Source organism: Homalodisca vitripennis, chromosome 6, assembly GCF_021130785.1.
Source record: "Homalodisca vitripennis isolate AUS2020 chromosome 6, UT_GWSS_2.1, whole genome shotgun sequence".
NCBI lineage: Eukaryota > Metazoa > Arthropoda > Insecta > Hemiptera > Cicadellidae > Homalodisca > Homalodisca vitripennis.
The window spans coordinates 107,909,669-107,931,199 of NC_060212.1; the positions used below are offsets into that span (position 1 = coordinate 107,909,669).

General features: G+C 35.4%; 1 protein-coding gene across 1 annotated transcript; it reads right to left on the reverse strand.

The window, feature by feature from the left end:
* Positions 1-97: 97 nt before the first annotated feature.
* LOC124364703 (protein FAM98A) lies at positions 98-17,074 on the reverse strand. Its single transcript, XM_046820392.1, has 7 exons — positions 16,820-17,074; positions 12,003-12,202; positions 10,457-10,728; positions 6,821-7,000; positions 6,134-6,334; positions 4,371-4,446; positions 98-744 (listed from the first exon to the last, which is right to left on the reverse strand). Exons 1-7 carry the CDS (start codon positions 16,855-16,857, stop codon positions 338-340), a joined length of 1,374 nt encoding a protein of 457 aa, XP_046676348.1. The 5' UTR covers positions 16,858-17,074; the 3' UTR covers positions 98-337.
* Between the last annotated feature and the right edge of the window lie 4,457 nt (positions 17,075-21,531).

The window sequence follows — 21,531 nt, forward strand, 5'->3', positions numbered from 1 at the left end:
GTAAAGATGTCTTATTTTAACAGGTGAAGTAAGGGCTAAGAAGCCCTCTCTAAATCCAGTCTAGGTTTTGAAAGGAATTAAAAATTAAAAAAAGCAGTTTAGATTGCATCAAACATACCAACGTATCTTGCTCTTTATTTTATAAATAATACAACTTTATAAATTATATAAAAAAACAGGTTCCTGAACAATAATATCATTGAAGAAAAGTAAATAATTAGTTGTACGTTAGAATATTTGCAACAGATAATTCATATAAATTACTACAGGCAGATAATAAATAAAAATGGGTTTTCAGTCATTTTTTTTACATATACTCGTATTAGTTTTGTGATGTTCAATAATGATCTCTTCTTCCTCCACGTCCACCACCCCGACCTCTGCCCCCACCACCATGGTAATTCCGTTCTCCCCCTCTGTCTTGATACCCTCCACTTCTATCTTGATATCCCCCGCCCCTATTGTCTTGATAACCACCCCTATTGTCTTGATAACCTCCTCCCCTATTGTCTTGATAACCCCCTCCCCTATTGTCGTGATAACCTCCTCTGTCCTGATATCCTCCTTTGCCACCCCTTTGGTCTTGGTATGATCCAGAAAACCCTCCCCTATTCTGATAACCACCTCCTTGGAAGCCTCCACCACTATTTCCTTGATTCCAACCACCTTGGACTCGACCACCACGATCTCCTCCTCCTCCTCCTCCATAACCTCCTCTCCCACCACCGCCGCCGCCACCACCACCTAGAAACATCATAAGATATTGACATGATGTACTGGAAAGGTCTAACCAAATTATTGTAAGAATTAAGGCCAACATTTTTAGTTTTATTGACTAATACTTGATTAAAACATTCTGAGCAGTTTTATCATATATATACCTGTAAATTTTAACGATTTCTCTTTAAGAAATTCCATAAAAAAATAAAACTGTTTTTCACAGTGAAATATTCACAACACAATTTTTTAGAAAACACTGATATATGTATGTATATATATATGTGTGTGTGTGTGTGTGTGTGTGTGTGTGTGAATGTTTTAAAATCTTTTCTTTAAATAAAAGGAGAGGCCATTTCCTCTTTTGGCTTTTAACAGCAGAACCAAATTTAAACATTTTGGTGATTGCCTATTGTTAAACCAGCTTTGTGCTGATAGTTGTGCCTTTAAAAATATTTTTATCTAATCTTTGTTTTATGCTTCATCTGAACCATCCAGCAAAAATATTATTCAGTGTGTAACCAGCAACGTTTGTACAATGTATTAAACCCAATGAATATTGTACCTGATACAATTTACCCAGTCCTATTATGGTTCTGAACTTTTATAGCAATTTTAAATACCTTACACCACAATTAATTCTTTACATAATAACAATACACCAATTATTACCTAAGCATGTTAGTTTAACCATCCGACTGCACTTATTATTTTTTTAAACACCAAGCCATTTTTTCCCAGTTTTGCAAGCTATTTTTCTAAAATCTGTAAAAAACATTGTTTACTGCAAACCTAATTGTATTTGGTATCATTTTGTTCACAATGAAAATTAGAATACAATGATAATAAATAATTATGATAAATATTTTTATTTGATTTTTTTTACAGTGAGTGGGGAAATAGGTCTTTTTGTTATTTGTATGTAAATAAGGGGAGGGGGAAAATAGTTCAGTTCAGTGCCTGGAAAACATAGTTCAGTAAATTTCAAATCCCCAGAGAACCTAAAGGTCACAAATTTAGTCTAGTTTAAGAAAATATATAGTTTTGTATGAGATTGTGGTTAAATAAATAGTTTTAGCACAAAAACTGAAAGTAGTACAAAGAGCGTGGTTTTCGTCATCAGAACATAAAAATTTGTATAAATTGTTATTTTGTTTGCAGAGGTTGGCACTACGAGATGCACTTGATGAAAGATGATAGTAGAGTCGCTTTTCCCCAGGTGTCATTTGTGCTCCACTTAGTTCAATAGTAAATAGTTACCAGATGTTGAACTTTGGACTACACATTGTGTGAGGTGAAGAGGATTTGAGGTACGACTGATTATTACATTCATAACTGACACTTAGTAATTTCAATATTGTAAAAGCATCTGACAATCAAATGACTCAGTTGCAGCAGAATGGATTCCAAACCAAGTTTAAGCCATCTGCCGCACAAGCTCTTTCTGACACCACTGTATCAGACATTCTGGTGGCAAACCCACTGCTGCAACAGCTGCTATTTGATCTGTCTCAACAGATTGTCCAACTTGTAACCCAAGTTTCGGATATTGTGTGTGCTGCATGCACTCAATGCTGTCGTGGGGGATGAAGTTGTCCGCATTCAGAAGTAGTCCTTAAGAATCATGTATCTTTTGAATATTTCTAAATGGACAAAAACTAGGGTAGCTGGTGTGTCATCTAGGGTAGAAGATCAGGAGAAGTTCCATACTAGAAGTAAAGATTGTGACAGTTGAAATGGAAGACATCAAAGTAGAAAGTGGATTCCTGATTGAAGTTAAAAAAAGAAGATAAAGGATTGGTTTTGAAAGATGAAATTAAGGAGGAGCCAGTAGATGTTGAGCCTTCTGAGGTTCAAAAGGAATCTGTAACCGTTTATATAAAAAAAGAAAATAATGTAAGCCTATATGAGAAAACAGAAAATGATGAAGTAATTATGGCCAAACAGGATGAATTGGAAAATGAAGGAGGAAACAGTAATAGCCATGGAGAAGGTTATAATGGAATATTAAGAGACATTTTAACAAATTGTAAAACTCTTGGTCTTGAAACTGAAGAAAGTAGTGTAGACCCATCTGTGACTTTTGAAGACAATATACACGAAAATTATGATATTGAAGAGGAGCCTTGTGTGCCACAGAAAACGTTTTGAATTAATATGTCAGCCATACAATCAGTCTCTAAGGAAAATCAAGCAATGGAACTACAAAGCTTGGAGGGGTTCTCGGTGTACGACCAAGGGACACTGGAAGCTGAGAGACTCAATCAGGTTGACCAGGCACTGGACGAAACTGTGGAGTCCACTGAAATGCTGGAGTCTACTGGAGAAAGCTCTATGGAGAGACAGATCAGACTGGGGGAAATGACACCCTTTGGAAGCACACTTGATACAGCTGCTACCACTGCAAGAAATCAAAAGATTGAGCTTAGAGAGATAGAGGAGTACTTTGAGAAGCAAATGGAATTGCAAGGAATGTTAAAACAGAGAATGAACAAGAGGAAACCCCAAGCAGAATCTAAACTGAAGGATTCAGAAAACTTGTCACTAGCTAAAAACACTTGTGATCTCTCAACAATGTCAGCAGTTGCTGTAAATCTGTCAAAGTACCTCTCATGTTCACACTTAATGAAAATGCATTAAATCATATGTTCTTTAATTAAAATGTGTCAACTTAACCTTGATATTATGAGTAATGTGAAGTGACCTGAGTAAATTACTACAAGAGAGAAATGTCCATGTTCTTGCACTCCAGGAAACTCATGCAATGATCTCGATAATTGAACAAGGGTATCTATTCCAGACTTTAAGCTTATAAGAAGCATTGGCCATAGAAACCACAGAATGGCATAGATAAAGTATTGGGAACTTGTTATATAAATAGGAAATTGCCTAAAATCCAAAACTGTTTTAATGTAAAAATGTTGTTTCCCATAGAACAAATATAGATCAAATACAAATAATAAATCATAAGTATTAAAATAATCATATATTTAACACTTAATTAGCATTGGCACACTACAATCTCAAGTTTCTGAAGTGAAATAATGGATTTGAGACGAGTTGTACTTCCTTAACTAAGAATTTCTTCATAAATTCTTGAAATTTGTCCAAGTCTGTATATCTATCAAAACATTTTAGTCTGTTTTGGCATCTTGTAAGAAATCACAGGAAAATAAGAATGTGCTAAAAAAAACTGAACTTATTACAATACAATTGGGTAATTAAAACTGTTGAACACAGTAATAATATACTAGAAATAGAAGAGTTGCGCCATGCTGTGGTTACGATTGACTAATACGAACACACTAGATTGTGCTGACTACATTGTACCTGTAAAACTATATTTGCATCAGTGCACATACTGAAGAGAATGAAATGATTTTTACCTCTCATGACAGTTGCTCTCGATAATAGATAGATGAAAGTTTAAAATTATTAATTACAGTTTTTGTATAATTTATGACGAGATCAACATATCACACCTTATTACATGCAACTACCAAAATAAAGTTACAAGATCCAACAGTTTTAAGTATCCACAAACTGCTTTTTTCATTCTTAATATTGCAGATTTCCAAATTTGTTGTAACCAACTTGACGAGGTTAAGGCAAGAGGCAAGAAACACCTATACCGGTTAACTGTTGTTCATTACCTGGTCTCTGTTGCCAGCTTGGCATCTCGGGGGGAGGAGCTTGTTGTTCACTTGGCCTCCCTCCTCTGTCAGGTACCTGTAATGAATTGATGGTAATGAAACCAAGTGGGGAAAACTTATTCAGATGTACTACAGCATTTTCCAATTTGAAGGTTACTTTATAAGTGAACCTAACACGTGTAGTGTTCTTAGAACTATTGTAAATTCAGCATAATAACATTCGCAGTATTACATAGATAGATGTAGTTTCAAGATTATATTATGTCTTGTACAATATCAGGTTTTTAAACTATATTTTATGAACTGAATTCTTATTTAGCTCCCTTATACAAATACTTTGGTTATTAAAATGAACAGAAAATCTTTTTTGCTTTTTAAATCAATATAGATGGCATTAACTTTAAAACAGACGTAGCTTTTTGAATCAGGTTTCACAATCAACTTGTATATTTCTATAAGAGGTTAAATTTGTTACAATTTAAATAAAAATAAAGTAAACAAATTAGATTAATCATTACATTTAGAACACACAAACCAATACTTAAAAATTCTATTTTTGTGAGGCCTTTCGATTGCAAGGCTATCTTCGTCAGGCACATCACAAAAGTAAATACAAAAAATAAATTTGTTTTTAATAATAGTTAGACATGTGATTTTAATATTAATTTGTTCTGTGTGGTGTAGTGTGTAAAATAAAATTAAATCACTACTGGAATTATACTATATAAATTTTGAATGTTATTTTTTTTTAATCTTCATGAAAGTAATATTGAATTTTGTATTGGTCCTTCTTGATTTAATAAATCTTCTGTATTTGCTTGATGTGATTGCTCACTTATAAAACAACAAGAATAAATAATAACATGACTTGAAGAATAAATTGAAAAATCCAAAAGATGATGAAGAAATTATGAATAAATCATGTATATATCAAATAAAATGTGATGACTGCAACAAAAAATGCATTGGACAGACAAAAAGAAAAATTCATACAAGATATAATGAACATTGGTCCCACATTAAATTCAACGTATTTACTTTTGTAATGTGCCTGACGAAGATAGCCTTGCTATCGAAAGGCCTCACAGAAATAAAAGTTTTAAGTATTGGTTTGTGTGCTCTAAATGTAGTGAGTAACTAAATAGTAACCAATGCAAGCTCCATCTTCAACACAAATTTGATGTTTATTTTGCTATTGGTACTGTCATTCGAGAGAAATAACTTCTAGGCTTATGTGATTAGACTCCCAGAACTGATGACCGTCACCATTCTTTACCAGCTCAAAATTCTCTTGTTGGAATTGTCTTTTCAAAATGGGGGTCAGTATACAATTGTAAATTTAACATTCAAAATATTACATCAGCGCTGTTGGACATTCAAAAACGGCTTATTATATATATTTTTTTGTTCTGAAGAATAAAGAAACTGCAACGATCAGTGATCATTCGACTTGAGAGAACATTTGGGAAGTTCTACAACCAAAGTGACACAGAAATAACGGTGACGAGCAACATTGGCCAGCTGAAGCAACAGGTCAATTCTTTAACTACCGTTCTGACGGCAAATGATCAATAGAAAGCAACATTGTAGTGGGCCAAGTTATGTATTATACAGGTAGCCAAGAGTGATATATCTGTTCGATCTATATGTGCACATTTATAATGAATAAAAGTAGTAGCACAATTATCTCAATCTTGCAGTGTAACAAACAATATTATGATAGTAGGCTTATGCTATATATGTAAAAACCTAGTCATATTTACCATTCCTATCATCACTTTGTTTATGGAAGACTGAGTATTTTTGCGGACTGAGGCATTTGATGTCTTTTCAAGGATAGCTAAGTCGTCTCTAGCTGCTAGCAGATCAGCAAGGTCTACATTAGGTTCTACCTTCATGGCGTTGCGTTTACTTCCGTACACTGCCACCACACGGTCTTGCTGATTCTTCAATCGTTCGGACCACTGAAATAATATATATTGTTAGTAAGAACGTTACAAAATAATTTATTACAGTACTGACATAAATTATAAAATCCAAAGCTGCTGTTTTTTACAATTGGCTATGCTAGTTGATGGCTGACGAGTTAGTTTCCTAGTTAAACAATAGGCAAACCAGGAGGGGTTCTCTTCTGGTTGGTTTATATCTTCCAGTTGAACCTACACTGGATACAACAAAAACCAATATTTCATTTAAATCTGAACAACCCCATGGATGTCCGGGAGTGGCACATCACTAACAAAAAAGGTTGAGATATGTACCCCAAGCACGGGAAAGCTCCCCAACTTCTAAGGAAACGTGACTGAGATTGTGATAAATATTTCCTCATGAATCTCAACAGGAGGAGTCCCTTCCCCCTAACCTTAAATCTACAAATAATAAGTACTGAAGCATGCAGGTAATAGGTTCTAAAAGTAAAGAGTTAAATTAAAAATAGCAACAACACTCACCTGAAATGACTGTATTGTCACATCCAATCGTTTCAACAACATTTCTCGACGCATTCGATATTCCTTGTGCAGCTCGGTCTGAAGTTCCTGTATCTGGTGCCACTGCTTGTCTGAAAGCACACCAGTGAATATTGGCTTGCCTACACGAGCTGGGGTCACTTTACCGGTTATCTCCTTCATCTGGAATCAGAGGAGCATGTCTTAAACTATTTCCATTATATGACACTGTATTTCTCAACGTATTTGATAGTCCTTGTGCAGCTCGGTATGAAGTTCCTGTATCTGGTGCCACTGCTTGTCTAAAGTACACCAGTGAATATTGGCTTGCCAACACGAGCTGGGGTCACTTTACCAGATTTCTCCTTCATCTGGAATCAGAAGAGCATGTCTTAAACCATCTCCATTATATGACACTGTATTTCTCAACGTATTTGATAGTCCTTGTGCAGCTCGGTATGAAGTTCCTGTATCTGGTGCCACTGCTTGTCTAAAGTACACCAGTGAATATTGGTTTGCCAACACGAGCTGCGGTCACTTTACCGGTTTTCTCCTTCATCTGGAATCAGAGGAGCATGTCTCAACTATCTCTATTATATGACACTGTATTTCTCAACGCATTTGATAGTCCTTGTGCAGCTCGGTATGAAGTTCCTGTATCTGGTGCCACTGCTTGTCTGAAAGCACACCAGTGAATATTGGCTTGCCAACACGAGCTGGGGTTACTTTACCGGTTATCTCCTTCATCTGAAATCAGAGGAGCATGTCTTAAACTATTTCCATTATATGACACTGTATTTCTCAACGTATTTGATAGTCCTTGTGCAGCTCGGTATGAAGTTCCTGTATCTGGTGCCACTGCTTGTCTAAAATACACCAGTGAATATTGGTTTGCCAACACGAGCTGCGGTCACTTTACCGGTTTTCTCCTTCATCTGGAATCAGAGGAGCATGTCTCAACTATCTCCATTATATGACACTGTATTTCTCAACGCATTTGATAGTCCTTGTGCAGCTCGGTATGAAGTTCCTGTATCTGGTGCCACTGCTTGTCTGAAAGCACACCAGTGAATATTGGCTTGCCAACACGAGCTGGGGTTACTTTACCGGTTATCTCCTTCATCTGAAATCAGAGGAGCATGTCTTAAACTATCTCCATTATATGACACTGTATTTCTCAACGCATTTGATAGTCCTTGTGCAGCTCGGTATGAAGTTCCTGTATCTGGTGCCACTGCTTGTCTGAAAGCACACCAGTGAATATTGGCTTGCCAACACGAGCTGGGGTTACTTTACCGGTTATCTCCTTCATCTGAAATCAGAGGAGCATGTCTTAAACTATTTCCATTATATGACACTGTATTTCTCAACGTATTTGATAGTCCTTGTGCAGCTCGGTATGAAGTTCCTGTATCTGGTGCCACTGCTTGTCTAAAATACACCAGTGAATATTGGTTTGCCAACACGAGCTGGGGTCACTTTACCGGTTTTCTCCTTCATCTGGAATCAGAGGAGCATGTCTTAAACTATCTCCATTATATGACACTGTATTTCTCAACGCATTTGATAGTCCTTGTGCAGCTCGGTATGAAGTTCCTGTATCTGGTGCCACTGCTTGTCTGAAAGCACACCAGTGAACATTGGATTGCCAACATAACTGGTATCGCTTGTCCAGTTATCTCCTTCATCTAGAATCAGGGGAGCATGTCTCAAATTATTCCCACTATATGACACTGTATTTCTCAACGCATTTGATAGTCCTTGTGCAGCTCAGTCTGAAAGCACCAGTGAACATTGACTTGTTAACAGAACTGGGATCACTTGACTAGTTATCTGGAATTAAGGGAAAATGTCTTTATTGTTTTCCATTTTAGTACAAGGAACATGTCTTATATTATTTCCATGATATGATACTGTATATCTTGACGCATTTGATATTCCTTGTGCAGCTCGGTATGAAGTTTCTATATCTGGTGCCACTGTTTGTCTGAAAGCACACCAGTGAATATTGGCTTGCCAACAACCGCAAGAGACACTTTAACAGTTACCTCCTTCATCTGAAATCAAGGGTACATTATTTCCAGTATAATGTAATAACACGGTCATTATACTTTCGAGAAATGAAAAAAATTAAACTTCATAAAGAAATTGCTATATATATTGAATCAGTATCAAAATCGTTACATATGTATTGGTTAATGAAACTATTACTATTACATTAATAGCCAATTAAGATTTTCTTAAAATTAGATTAACTGATAAAATGTTGTACTGAATAAACAAAAAAGTGGGATAACAGAAAGTCTTGTTCTGCCATGCAAGAGATCCACCTTGATCTATCCATCTCATTTTTCAACAATAATCCCAATCAACAAAACACTGTAAAAACACTTTACCATTCAAGTTATGTATAAAATCAACTAAATCACCTAAATAAATATTTTACAAAAAGAAAGAAAGAAAAGAGGAATGTAACCAACCACTTTATAAGAAAAAAACCACTCTGACTGCGAAGGTTTACCATTTTCAATAACAATATAGAGTTAGTTGAGGTAGAGTTTAACCCTCTCCCGCTCCTATTGTTTCCAGGCGCTCACGGTGCTTCTAACCTCAATTAATTCGCTCTGCCGGTCGGGCTCGGTCAAAATACGCGGCGTCTCAACTTATATACGTTCTGTCATTGTAATTAACTATATTTATATATATTAATCATTTTACTATATATTGGTTCAATGAAGTTGATTGTACGAGACCAGGGAGGGGGCACACGGACAGCTGGGCGCCGGGGTTGTTTGTTGCGCAGTTACTTGGTGAAGGTCATTGTCTGGCTCGCCGTCACTGCCCCTGCCACTGTGATCACTCCGAACTACATCCTCAATGCCACCAACCACTTCACAAAGCTCTGGTACATCACTACACTCACTTGAATCGTCGCAAACACTACTAATAACGAGATCGATTTCACTGTCACGAAGTGTACGACTACAACCCGCCATTGTTTCCGCACAACTAATATAAATAGCAAAATAATGGAATAAATCTACTGTAAAAGTAAAGTAAATGGTCTCCTAATAGCAAACAACCCGTAGTAGTAGTACAAACTATTGCTACTCGAGAGCAGCACTTATCGGTTCTAGTAGATAAAGCAGTGCGTGCCGATCTGTGCCGTTTAGGCTGCAGTGGCTATGTTGTGGCCATGCCGATTCATGCCTTGCGAGCGGGAGAGGGTTTAACACCGAATTTCAACCATTTATGTCAACTTGTGTGACATTTATTGTACGTACAGGCAGACAGAAGTGGGATTTCATTCATCAGCAACTGGTGAAAGAGTTTTTACTAAACAATCAGGTAACAAAGACAGAGGGGAAACAACAACTGATAATCGAAATGTTATAAACTGCTGATATTGCGCTATGCTACCTGGCCCAGTAAACATACAAATATGTATTTCTACTAGATTAAAGGTAAACCTCTGCTAAACATAATGTACTCTACTGGATCAATTATTAAAAGATCATTGACACAATACAAAAGTTATATTTTTCTAGTAGAAAATTTAGGGGTCTAGAAGATTTAAAAAAGTGAGAATAACACTTGTACAGGTAGAACTCAGAATTACATTGATATTTATATACTTACTTTGACTAATACTTTGCCAAACAATATCTCAGGAGTGATGTTAGCCGGTGGTTTGGGAAATGTGAGAGCAATGAGAAGATTCTTCAGATCGGCTGCTGTGGAGCTCTCCTGTAGGGTTACCTCCATGTTGGAGCTAGGGTCCGGCTTGTTGCTCCGGACCATCCGGGCGGCCTGGAGCTCGCTCAGAAGAAAGTCCAGGAGCAGCAAGCGATTCCCTCGCGTCTGCAGCCTCTGGTTCACATTCCCTTCTGTCAGTATCGTGTACTGGCATCCTGTCAACATAGTCATGTGTAGATAGTAGGTGGATAACATAAGAACTGAGCATTCCTGGACGATGCCTGGTAAGATTTCAAACCTCTCAGGAATCTACTGAAAAATAATGAGGCATCTTTAGTAAATATTTGTATAAATCTCTAATGGTCATAAAATAGAATCTGGATCTTGGCTACGTTTAAAAGTCCTACATATTATTTTTAATATTACAAGTTGATTTCCAATGTAAGGACAAAACAAGGAAATGTTTTAAATTTAAAAAAATCTATTTGGTAACAAAATACCCTTAAAAATACATAATTGTAATCAGCAATAATGTTTAGGTAATGTTTGTTTCCACTATGCCTCAGATCCTGTGCAACAATGCATTCCTGCCCCTTGCAACATGCGACTTGTGCATGTACTCTATTTACGGTTTAGTACAAAGTCATCTGTGTGTTATATACCATCTCGTGTTACTCCAACCTTAATCATATTGTTGGAACAGCAGAAGGAAGTTGGAACTGTTTAGAAATCTAATTCATTACAACGATTACTAGGTGGTGGAGTTTTAAGTCAAGTCCATAAAATTTATAGAGATCGATTTTTTTTAAATTTCAAAGGATGTCAACAAATGAGTTTGACTTTTTTATAATCATAACCGATAAGATGTTAAAGTGCAATGATCAGACATCTCACTGTTTATCATTTTCTTTAAGTTCATTTGTTTATAATGAAAATAGGACCTTACGTTTTTTAATTTGTACTCAACACATTAATATCCAAACCTGAACAAAGCAGGTTCCTGAATTATATCTTAGTAGGTATTATGTAACCAACTTGCCCTGTTCACAATAACCGCTGTCTTTTATATAATCATTACAAAAGTCTACTGTTTTTCTGTACACCACTCCATGTTATCGATTAAAAAATGAAAAACCAATTGATACACAACAATGTTATATTAAATGAGAAGGCTACAAATAATAGTAGATATACCGAGTGGCATGAAAAGCACATGTCTACTTGCAGTGGGCCATGCAACTACTTTTGGGGCATGTGGTGTTGAATGCAACATTGTCTTGAGTGTTTTTGTGTAAACTTAAGCACAAGTCGTGAGATGCAAGAAAAGTTTGTGGGGGTTAGATTTTCATACTAATCCTTACAGGACTGCTGTTGACAATGGTATGCCTGTCCATCACAAAGTATAATTTACGGTCCCCAAGTACTTACTCAACATACTTAAGTTTAACTAACTTATTTTACCTATCAAACCTTAAAATTTAAAACTTACCTAACTCCTTGAGAAAACTGCTAACTTCTAGCAAAAACGAGCTTGAATCATCTGCGCTGGTTATAGCATTTACATGTTCATCCAATGAACACAAAAACTTAAGCTCTTTTGAAAGCCATTCAACAAGTCGAGTATATTCTACGGACTTTGGCCCTTCCGCTATAGCACTTTCAAGCTTCTCTGAGTTTATTTTGTCATATCTGCAACAAAAGACTTGAATTGTTTTACATTTTCTGAGCAATATAGAGCAGGAACAAAATTTGTAATTCTAATTTTCCAAGTGCTTTTGTATTCGTATGTAATTAAAATTTCACTACAAGAGAAATGAGACACAAAGTTCTTAGGACTCATGATTGACAAAAATTTAAGCTGGGACAGTCATGCCCAAGCTGTCTGTGATAAAATTTACTCTTGGCTCTATGTTTTATGGAAGACGGTCAAACTGTGCAATATTGACACATTAAAAAATTATCTACTGTGCATGTATTGAGTCCCGTTTCTTATGGATTATGCTGTTAATGTTGCCAAAAAGGACCTTTCGAGTAATTTTTCAACTGAGATGGCATGATTCTGTTAAAAATAATTTTAAATCACTCGGGATTATGACTGTTTATAGTTTATGTGTATACTAGTTAGTATTAATTTAATTAAATTTACATAAATTGCCAAAGTTAGGATGTAACCATAAATACAACACCAGAAACCAAAATGCTCTTGCCTTTGAAAAACACAAGTTCACAAAGAAAACTACAAATGCTGGAAATACATTTTTTAATCATTTACCATCAGAGTTACAAAAATCTAATGACATAAAAAAGTTGAAGTGAAGGATATCCTGACAGAGAAAAGGCACTGTCCTCATTTCATGAATTCCTCATTATAGAATAGGAGGAGTTAGTTATCAGCAGTAATAAGAGTTTTTCCATTACTAATATTAGTTTTAGGTACTCCTGACGCCATTCATGTGTACTTTTGTACTTTCTGAATAAGTGTTTTTTTTTTTAATTTGATAGGTCCAAACTACTTGCTTTCCCAGTATTCAAACAGGAATATTCTGGATAATGTACTACGCAGTCACCATCATAGATGCAATTTATGAGGAATTGTTTGGATCAATTAATTTTCTGTAGACTAGTTGTTATCTTGAACCACTCAGACAAACATTTCCTGACTTCTGCTCAGCATACACAGGGCTCACTATTTCACTACCTGGCAACCTGTTGGGATTGTTTGGATCAATTAATTTTCTGTAGACTAGTTGTTATCTTGAACCACTCAGACAAACATTTCCTGACTTCTGCTCAGCATACACAGGGCTCACTATTTCACTACCTGGCAACCTGTTGGGATTGTTTGGATCAATTAATTTTCTGTAGACTAGTTGTTATCTTGAACCACTCAGACAAACATTTCCTGACTTCTGCTCAGCATACACAGGGCTCACTATTTCACTACCTGGCAACCTGTTGAGATTGTTTGGATCAATTAATTTTCTGTAGACTAGTTGTTATTTTGAACTACTCAGACATACATTTCCTGACTTCTGCTCAGCATACACAGGGCCCACTATTTCACTACCTGGCAACCTGTTGGGATTGTTTGGATCAATTAATTTTCTGTAAACTAGTTGTTATCTTGAACTACTCAGACAAACATTTCCTGACTTCTGCTCAGCATACACAGGGCTCAATATTTCATTACCAGGCAGCCTGTCTGAGCCCAATTATCACTCCTAATATTTTAGCTCATATGCATTGTATTGGATCTCTGCTGTATTTTCACCTAGCTGGCTGTACTCAATTGATCATCACCATCACCTTTGTTACAAAGAAGCATTCAACTTGTAATCACAGAGAGTCATAATGCTACTTCAGCAACACAGTGAGCACTTGTGTAGGAAACACTGTTGTTTTTCACTCTGCAGGAATAATGACTATCTATACATGCAACAACAGCCATGAAAAATGTACACTGTACACTTTTGTTATGTTATGTTATGTGTGCTAAGTTTCCAAGGGAACTCATTCAGGACTAGGATTGAGGGGTGAAGCCACACACGGGAAGATGCCGTTGTCCTAGGTCATTCTCTGGTGATCTGTATTAACCATTAAGGACAAGTTACTAGAGACAATGGCTACTAATTTCAATTAACAACTTGTCTTGTGTAAAGAAAGTATAGATAATGTGAGTAAATGGAAAAAAAAAAAAAAAAAAAAAAATACGCCTTGATCATTATTTTAACTGTATTGATGTGTCAAAGCTGAAACTTGAACTTTGAGAATCTTCAAAATAGATTAGGATTCAAGAGTCAATCGACGTTTTTACAATCGAATTCATATCTGCCAAGATTTACTGTGTCACAAATTCTTCTTCTATATGCTGATTTCTTCTGTTCCACAGTAAACAAACAGATGATTGCTAGTTTTTTGTTACCTCATAATTTGGACAGTTATATAAACAAGCAATTACTCCATTCATTGGAATTGAAGGAAAAGAAATAGTATTTGCCAAAGAAGTTAAATGTTTCGGGCTAACAGTTGACAATAACTTACCATGGGATGCTCACACCAAGAAATTATTATAAATAAGATTTAATTTTGGCTTGTACGAAATAATAAGAATGTATGATTTATGCAGTAATGATATCTTAAAACGTATCTATTTTTCTCACATTACATATGGACTGTGTGTATACAGAGCTACTAAAAAAGAAAATGCAATACTAAAAATTCAAAAGAAAGCAGTCAGAATCATTTTAAAATTTAAATTTTTGAATGTGTCAAAGAACGTTTTAAAGAATTAAATTTATATGTTAACTATATATGGACTTTATATTATTGAAGCCATCATGTATGTTAAATATCAAACATCCATCAGTAGCAGTAATGTAGTGTATCACTAGATATAAAAATGAATTTGTCATTGTTTGGAATTATATATAAAAACATTATATGTAGGAAATAAATGTTTAAGAACTATTCCTGATTATATACAAAGTGGGGGTAAATTTACTTACTTTAAAGGAAAGTTAAGAGTTTTTGGTAGGGTTAACTTCATATTCTTTAAAAGAATTTGAGTACTTTCCCTTAAGATCTTGATATTATTTTTGTAATAGTATGCTAAGTGCATACTGATTAATACTTGTTAGATATCTCTTAAAAATTAAATTATAAACTTTACATTAAATATATATATATATATATATATATATATATATATATATATATTCATTAAATTTGTATAAGTGGCAATAGCCTAATTTAATTTAATTTAAATAAACATTGAATCACAAAAAGCACTTGCTCCGCTGGGACTCGAACCCGGATCTCCCACCCGCCGGGTGAACGTACCACCACCACACCACAGAGCACCCACTTTTTACGATTAAAAAAAGCCAAATTTGACTTTTACACATACTATATATATATATATATATATATATATATATATATATATATATTATATGTGTATTTATAGCCCAAATACTTTGGTATTATCCGGAGGCCACTATCTTTATAAGTATTTAAAAAAACTACATTGTTAGAAAGGAGACTTTATTTGACTTACTGTGAAAATTACATGTCATTATCGGTTCTTGTTTTCTGCCTCACAAAACAAAGCAATGTCTGCGAGAAGGAGACTGCCCTCCTATCTACTACTAGTTATAAGGCTATAAATATGTATGTATCATAAGTATTATAAAACAGTTAAAGTTGACATTTAACAAGCGCTTACATGATCTGAGCTTGAATTTAGGTACCGTCTTGAGGGATTTATTTCTTTTTTCACTAGAAGTGCAGGGTGGAAACCTAGAACTTTTTTGATCTGAGGTAGGAAAGAACCAATTGGAAATGTTTCTGGCGATAAGATCACATGACCACTAATAAGTGTTATCTCTAACTTAGGTTCTAGGAACTTATTAATGATAACCTGATATAAACATACTTATATCGCGTAATAACAAAAAGTAGATAGGGACAGAGTGGCCTAATACTCACAGACATTGCTTCCTCTTGATAGGCAGAAAACAAGAATCGATCATAATGGTGTGTAATTTTAACAGCAAGTCAAATAAAGTCTTTCTCATAAAGCAGATTTTTAGGTCCCTAGTCAGAACAAATGTTCCAAAAGTAGAGGCCTCTCCGGGGATAATACCAAAGTTCAATAATTTCTAAGTAAGAGTATTTTCTAATATTAGCTAGTGGAGACGGTTTGAAATTTTTCAAACATTTTATTTTTTAGATAGCCTACAAATTCATTCCCATATATATTACAGACCCATTTTATAATCCATGTGAAAGTAAATGACCGAGGATAGACTATAACTTACCTAGTTTGTAAAATATAGCCATTTCCCCTGAATTTGTACAAGATACTTTAAAACAGATATATTTTGAGTTATTCTTGGATTTATTTTATGCATTATGGAGTGGTTTACAAAAGTTTAAAGAATATTAGAAATTGGTTTAGTGGTGAGTTTATTAAAATCAAACAAACTATATTAAGATGTGAAATTTGCTAAACAGCTTTTCTTTTCAATAGCCTTTATATATATAAATAGCCTTTAGTGTTAATTACTGAGAGGCTATTAATTACTGAGGGACTATTAATTACTGACAAATTTACGATTAGGCAGTGACATATTTTGGCAACGTATTCAACAAATTTCTAATGTAGGAACATAAGATTTTTTAATATACTTCGTGCTCAGTATTTATAAAACTGTTATATGATGCTTTATTTTGTTACGATCAAATTAACTGTTACAGATAATATTGGAAATAAATTTTGTAGGTTAATACTTAGCTATTACTTACCCGATATCTTTAAAAGCATCTAAAATGTCATTTTCCATAATATTACAATATTTTGGAGTTTCTGAACTTAAACCTTCTATTTAAGTTGTACAAAATCTATCTAAGTGGTTTTTTATGATTGATATGGGTGCTCTAAAATTAAAATACTTCTGTAAGAAGCAGAATTTCTTGGCTACGTTACCGGTACCCAAGACACCGGGTGGGCAGGCAGATGTTCGGTAGACGTCAGGGCTGAAGACCAGCACTCAGAACTTCTGGTTATAGTAATATACTTGCGTCAAGGTTTTTTTTAATTTCTCATAATGGTCATAGAGGTAGCGTTCTAAGTATGAAAGTATGTTAAACTCCCACAGAGGAATTAAGCGAGGTGATTCAAAATTAGTATTCAGTAGAATTTAGTACCCGCAACTAGCAACAATATATTTGATATAAATAAAAAACAACTGTTTCTAGTTAGTATTATCTTACTCGGTTTGGTACATAAGTAGAATCTACTAAGTCTACACTTACCAACAGCTCTTTGATATAGAATGGTGGCCCTTACTTTCTTTTCTCTTTAAATGTTGTATTAATGGTTTTCTCTGAAGCTATCATATGTTGGGCCAATTCAAAGATTAGGTGCTGAAGACTTTTCTTTTCACATTCAATGTACACTTGAGACATTTTTCAGTAAAGTAGCAGTTTATTTCTGAAATAAAGTTTCATTTACCTGTGCATGACCCAGTCTTACCCTAATTTATTGTGACTGAGTTTTACTTTCTTCCTATCTTAGCATTCTTAAACCATGGGACCATAGGAAGGTCCCGCTGCACATCCCTATACCATCTTGCTTTATTGGCTTTTGTTTCTACTCACTTTGTATAAGATGTCCCATTTCTCATTTAAATGGCTTGACAAAGTCACCCTCGGAAGGACCAGATCTTGATTACTTTTCCTGCCTGTAATTGCCTCTTTCGCCACTTATCTACTATTCTCATTTGGTGTAATACCCACATGACCCAGGAACCACTGAAGTGTTAGTTTCTTTTTCTGAAAGAAAGGGACCTCCTCCACTATTTGGGATTTAATGTATCAATATAATCAAGTTTACAGGGCTGTTTTGACTGCATGGATGGCTGGACTTTTGAGTCAGAACAAATTATTACTCATTTTGTTACCTGGTTGAATGATCGCTATGCTCGATGCTTTCTTTAATGGCGTAAAGTTCGAGAGCTGTGTAGCTGGAAGCTATTTTGGAGGTAAACAGAATTTATAATAAAGATGATTAGGCCTACCTTGTAATAATACAGCTGCTCCAGAACCCTCTGCGTTTTCTTCTCGATCCATCTGTGTAAATTTATATGTAGTCCTGACAATTCCTCATTGTATCTTGTTCTATAATAATTTTTTGAGTGTTTCAGGAGGAATATTCGGATTTTGGATTTTCCATCCGATTAATATCTACCGCTGCAACATAAGATTTAAATCCAGCATAGTAATTTGGCTTCTCCAGACTGTCAATTAAGTGCTAGTTTCTTTGGACACAGGTTTGGCTATACTATCCTTTCTTAACAGTACATACTTATTTTATATACAGTGGTGTGGTCTTCTTGGCCCAGTATTCGTGATATGATTTGCTGCCATACTTAATACTTAAATTTTACAAAAACTGGATGGATAGGTCAGACAGTACTTTGAAACTAGTCTTTCAAGTTAACAATTTTTCCTTCTGGTTCTTCAAGTTGGGGGTAACTGCTGCACCCATTTGAAGAGCTAAAATTTGGGGGATGACTTCATAGCACCCTATATGCCCCTGAGAGCCTGATTTTGAATAATGTCTAGTATTTAAATTCAAAACACTATTTGTTAAATGCCCAGACAAAAAGCCACCATAATCTATTTAGCTCTGATTAAACTGCAGAATACCTTTAAAAGAACTGAGGGTGTTCACCATTCCATCCGCAGGCCAGTGACTTTAAGAATGTCCTAGTCCCTTAAGAGTTTTACTACACCAAAAAATAAACAAGGCCCCTTACATTTATTATGAAATCAGATTTTTTGTCAAAAATGATACCCAAAATTTTGAGGCAAATCTCCCAACTGGGATACTTATCATTATTTACAGTCCAATTTGGGTTTGTTGTCTGACCTCTTCCTTTGCTAAAGATTATTCTTTTGCACTTATTTCCAATGTTTCCAGGGACAAGCAGTTGACAGTACTGGGTAAACTAACAGGGTAGCAGGCTTCTACGCATCCGAGGCCACAACACCGTCAAACCGGTAACCACTACTGAACTAATGTGATGATCATCTGCAATATAAAAAGGGTTGGATTCTCTTTTGGTAACTGAATTCCCACATCAGATATATAAAAGTGAGAACAAGATTTGGGCTGAGCAACAACAACCTTGAGGGGTAGTCCTTTGACAGTAAACCGGTGAGGGTATGGCTGGCTTTCCGACAAAAGTCAATTTCTATAAGCTTAACCATTTATGTAACATGAGTTATAAAAATCTGTGGGGAATACCCAGACAAACAACTTACTTCCACCAGAGCGGGCAGAGAACGTATCATAGGCACTGCACAGGTCCAGCGAGAACAGCAGCTCAATCCTATTTTGCATTAAACTTCACATGAATATCAGCCATGAATGCAACAGGAAATCAATACAACCTCTCTTTTTTTGGTAGTTTGGGGTGCCAAATTGGTAGTCTGGTATTAGTTTTGTTTTTAATTGATAAACCATTTCCAATCTGTGTTTTTTACCATTAATTGAAGATTTTTTATCATGCATGACATTAATGAGATTGGTCTATATGAGATTTCCTTATCCTTTTTCTTTTGTTTGGTTTAGATGCCTATTACCTTGGATGGTTTTTCCATTGCATCAGAATCTCGGCTCCGGACCAGATGTTGTTAAAAAACATTAAGCAGTAGAGTTTTAGCTGAAAAGGGTAACATTTTTAAGCATTAAATACTTACCCCGTCCAAACCAGGAGCTGTTAGCTAGTATTTCTAGATTTATCGCCATATCTAATTCCTCTAGACTAAAGTTTTTCTTCCAATGGAAAGTTTGGTTTTGTAGCCTTTGGTAAAGATCGTTGAATTGATTTCAGATTTCATAGGAACATAGTCCTGGTGGTAAGTTTTTAAAAAGCTATAACTTGAAGTTTTTATCAATGGACAAAATCTTGTTCTAAGTATCTTTGGTTCACACTTCTAATACCTAAGATGTGTGCTCCAAATTGGTTGTAATAATATTATTTTCTTATGTTCTCACAGAAAACATTACCCAAGCTTGTCCCTTTTTTGCTTTACGGATCAGCCTCCACGGGCCTCATAGTGTGTAGTTCTGTATTGCCTGTATGCTAGGGGAGTCCATCTTCATTGTGAAGAGTTTGAAGTTTCTTTCTTCTTATCGCGACTGCCTTAGAGCAGTCTCGGTGTCCACCAAGATTTTTGCGTAAAAAACTTGCCATCCTCCCTTATTTTTGGTGACAGAAAGTTGGGACTGAGTCTTCTATTGCTACCTTTAATATCTTATTGAGATCTTAAAAATTAGATCATCAATTTCTTATTTGAGAGTATACTCGGATGCAGTCTAATATCACTATTTCTGAAAACTTACCCCAATTGGCTTTTTTAAAGTTTTTATGAGTGAAACTTATTATACCTCGACTTTTTTTGAGCCCAAACAAGTTTTGGTGAGCACAATTTGTTACCATTACTTTCTAAATAATAAGGGTAGTGATCACTACCGCATTGAATCACACGATTACCTTCCAAGACGATAATTTTATCTTTTAATTGCACAGTGGCAAAAGTAAGATCAAAAGTTAAGGTCTTCTGCCAGGAGATCCAGTGTGGTGAAGGACTTATCATTTAAAAGTAATGAGTGGAGAGTCCAACTGTATGCATTGTAAATATATGACTGCCCCCTTGTGTCTGTCGTAAGTCAGCGGACCAATAGGGATGCTTACCATTAAAGTTCGCCACACAGTAGAGAGTAATCTTGTATTATTGGAAAAAATGTTCTTGCCATAACACTGTCCTTCCTAAAACCTTTTTTGGAGAACAATAATGCCAATTATAGTGAAGAGGGCCTTGAAAGCCCGGATCGTGACTCCAGAACACCTGAATTGGATCCCTGAGCATACCAAACCCAAAACAGCTTCACAGCATACTCTCCACGTGAGCGACTTGTGGATTAAAAATGCAGACCCACCAAAACCATCAAACCTATCATTGCTTACAGCACGAGAAATTTTTAAACCATATTGTTTTCATTAGGTTTTTAGCCATGATTTCTTGTAAGACAATAAACCTTAAAATTTACTACACACAAAAAAGGATAATTCAGAGCCTCAATGTTGAATTTGATTGACTGAACATTCCATGCAGTATTTTAATTGAGCAGCCGGTACATCGCTGACTCCCATCAGGGGGCGAGGATGTCTACGGTAGTGGCCAATACGTAAGTCTAAAAGAATACTCTTTATATTCCTTAGTACTCATGTTGATCATCTCTATAGGTCATGGGCGATTGGCTATTGATGCATCCAACATCAATTTTTCAAAATAAGCCATTGCTTTAAAGTCGCGTTACAAGTGACTTTTATAGTTAAACACTGTCTACTTGTTTTCTGAAGTCAATAGAGAAGACCTAACCGTCTCGATTTTTATCCAGAATTGTTACTTTGTTCCTGTCCAGCGATTTGGTGTGTTGTGTACAA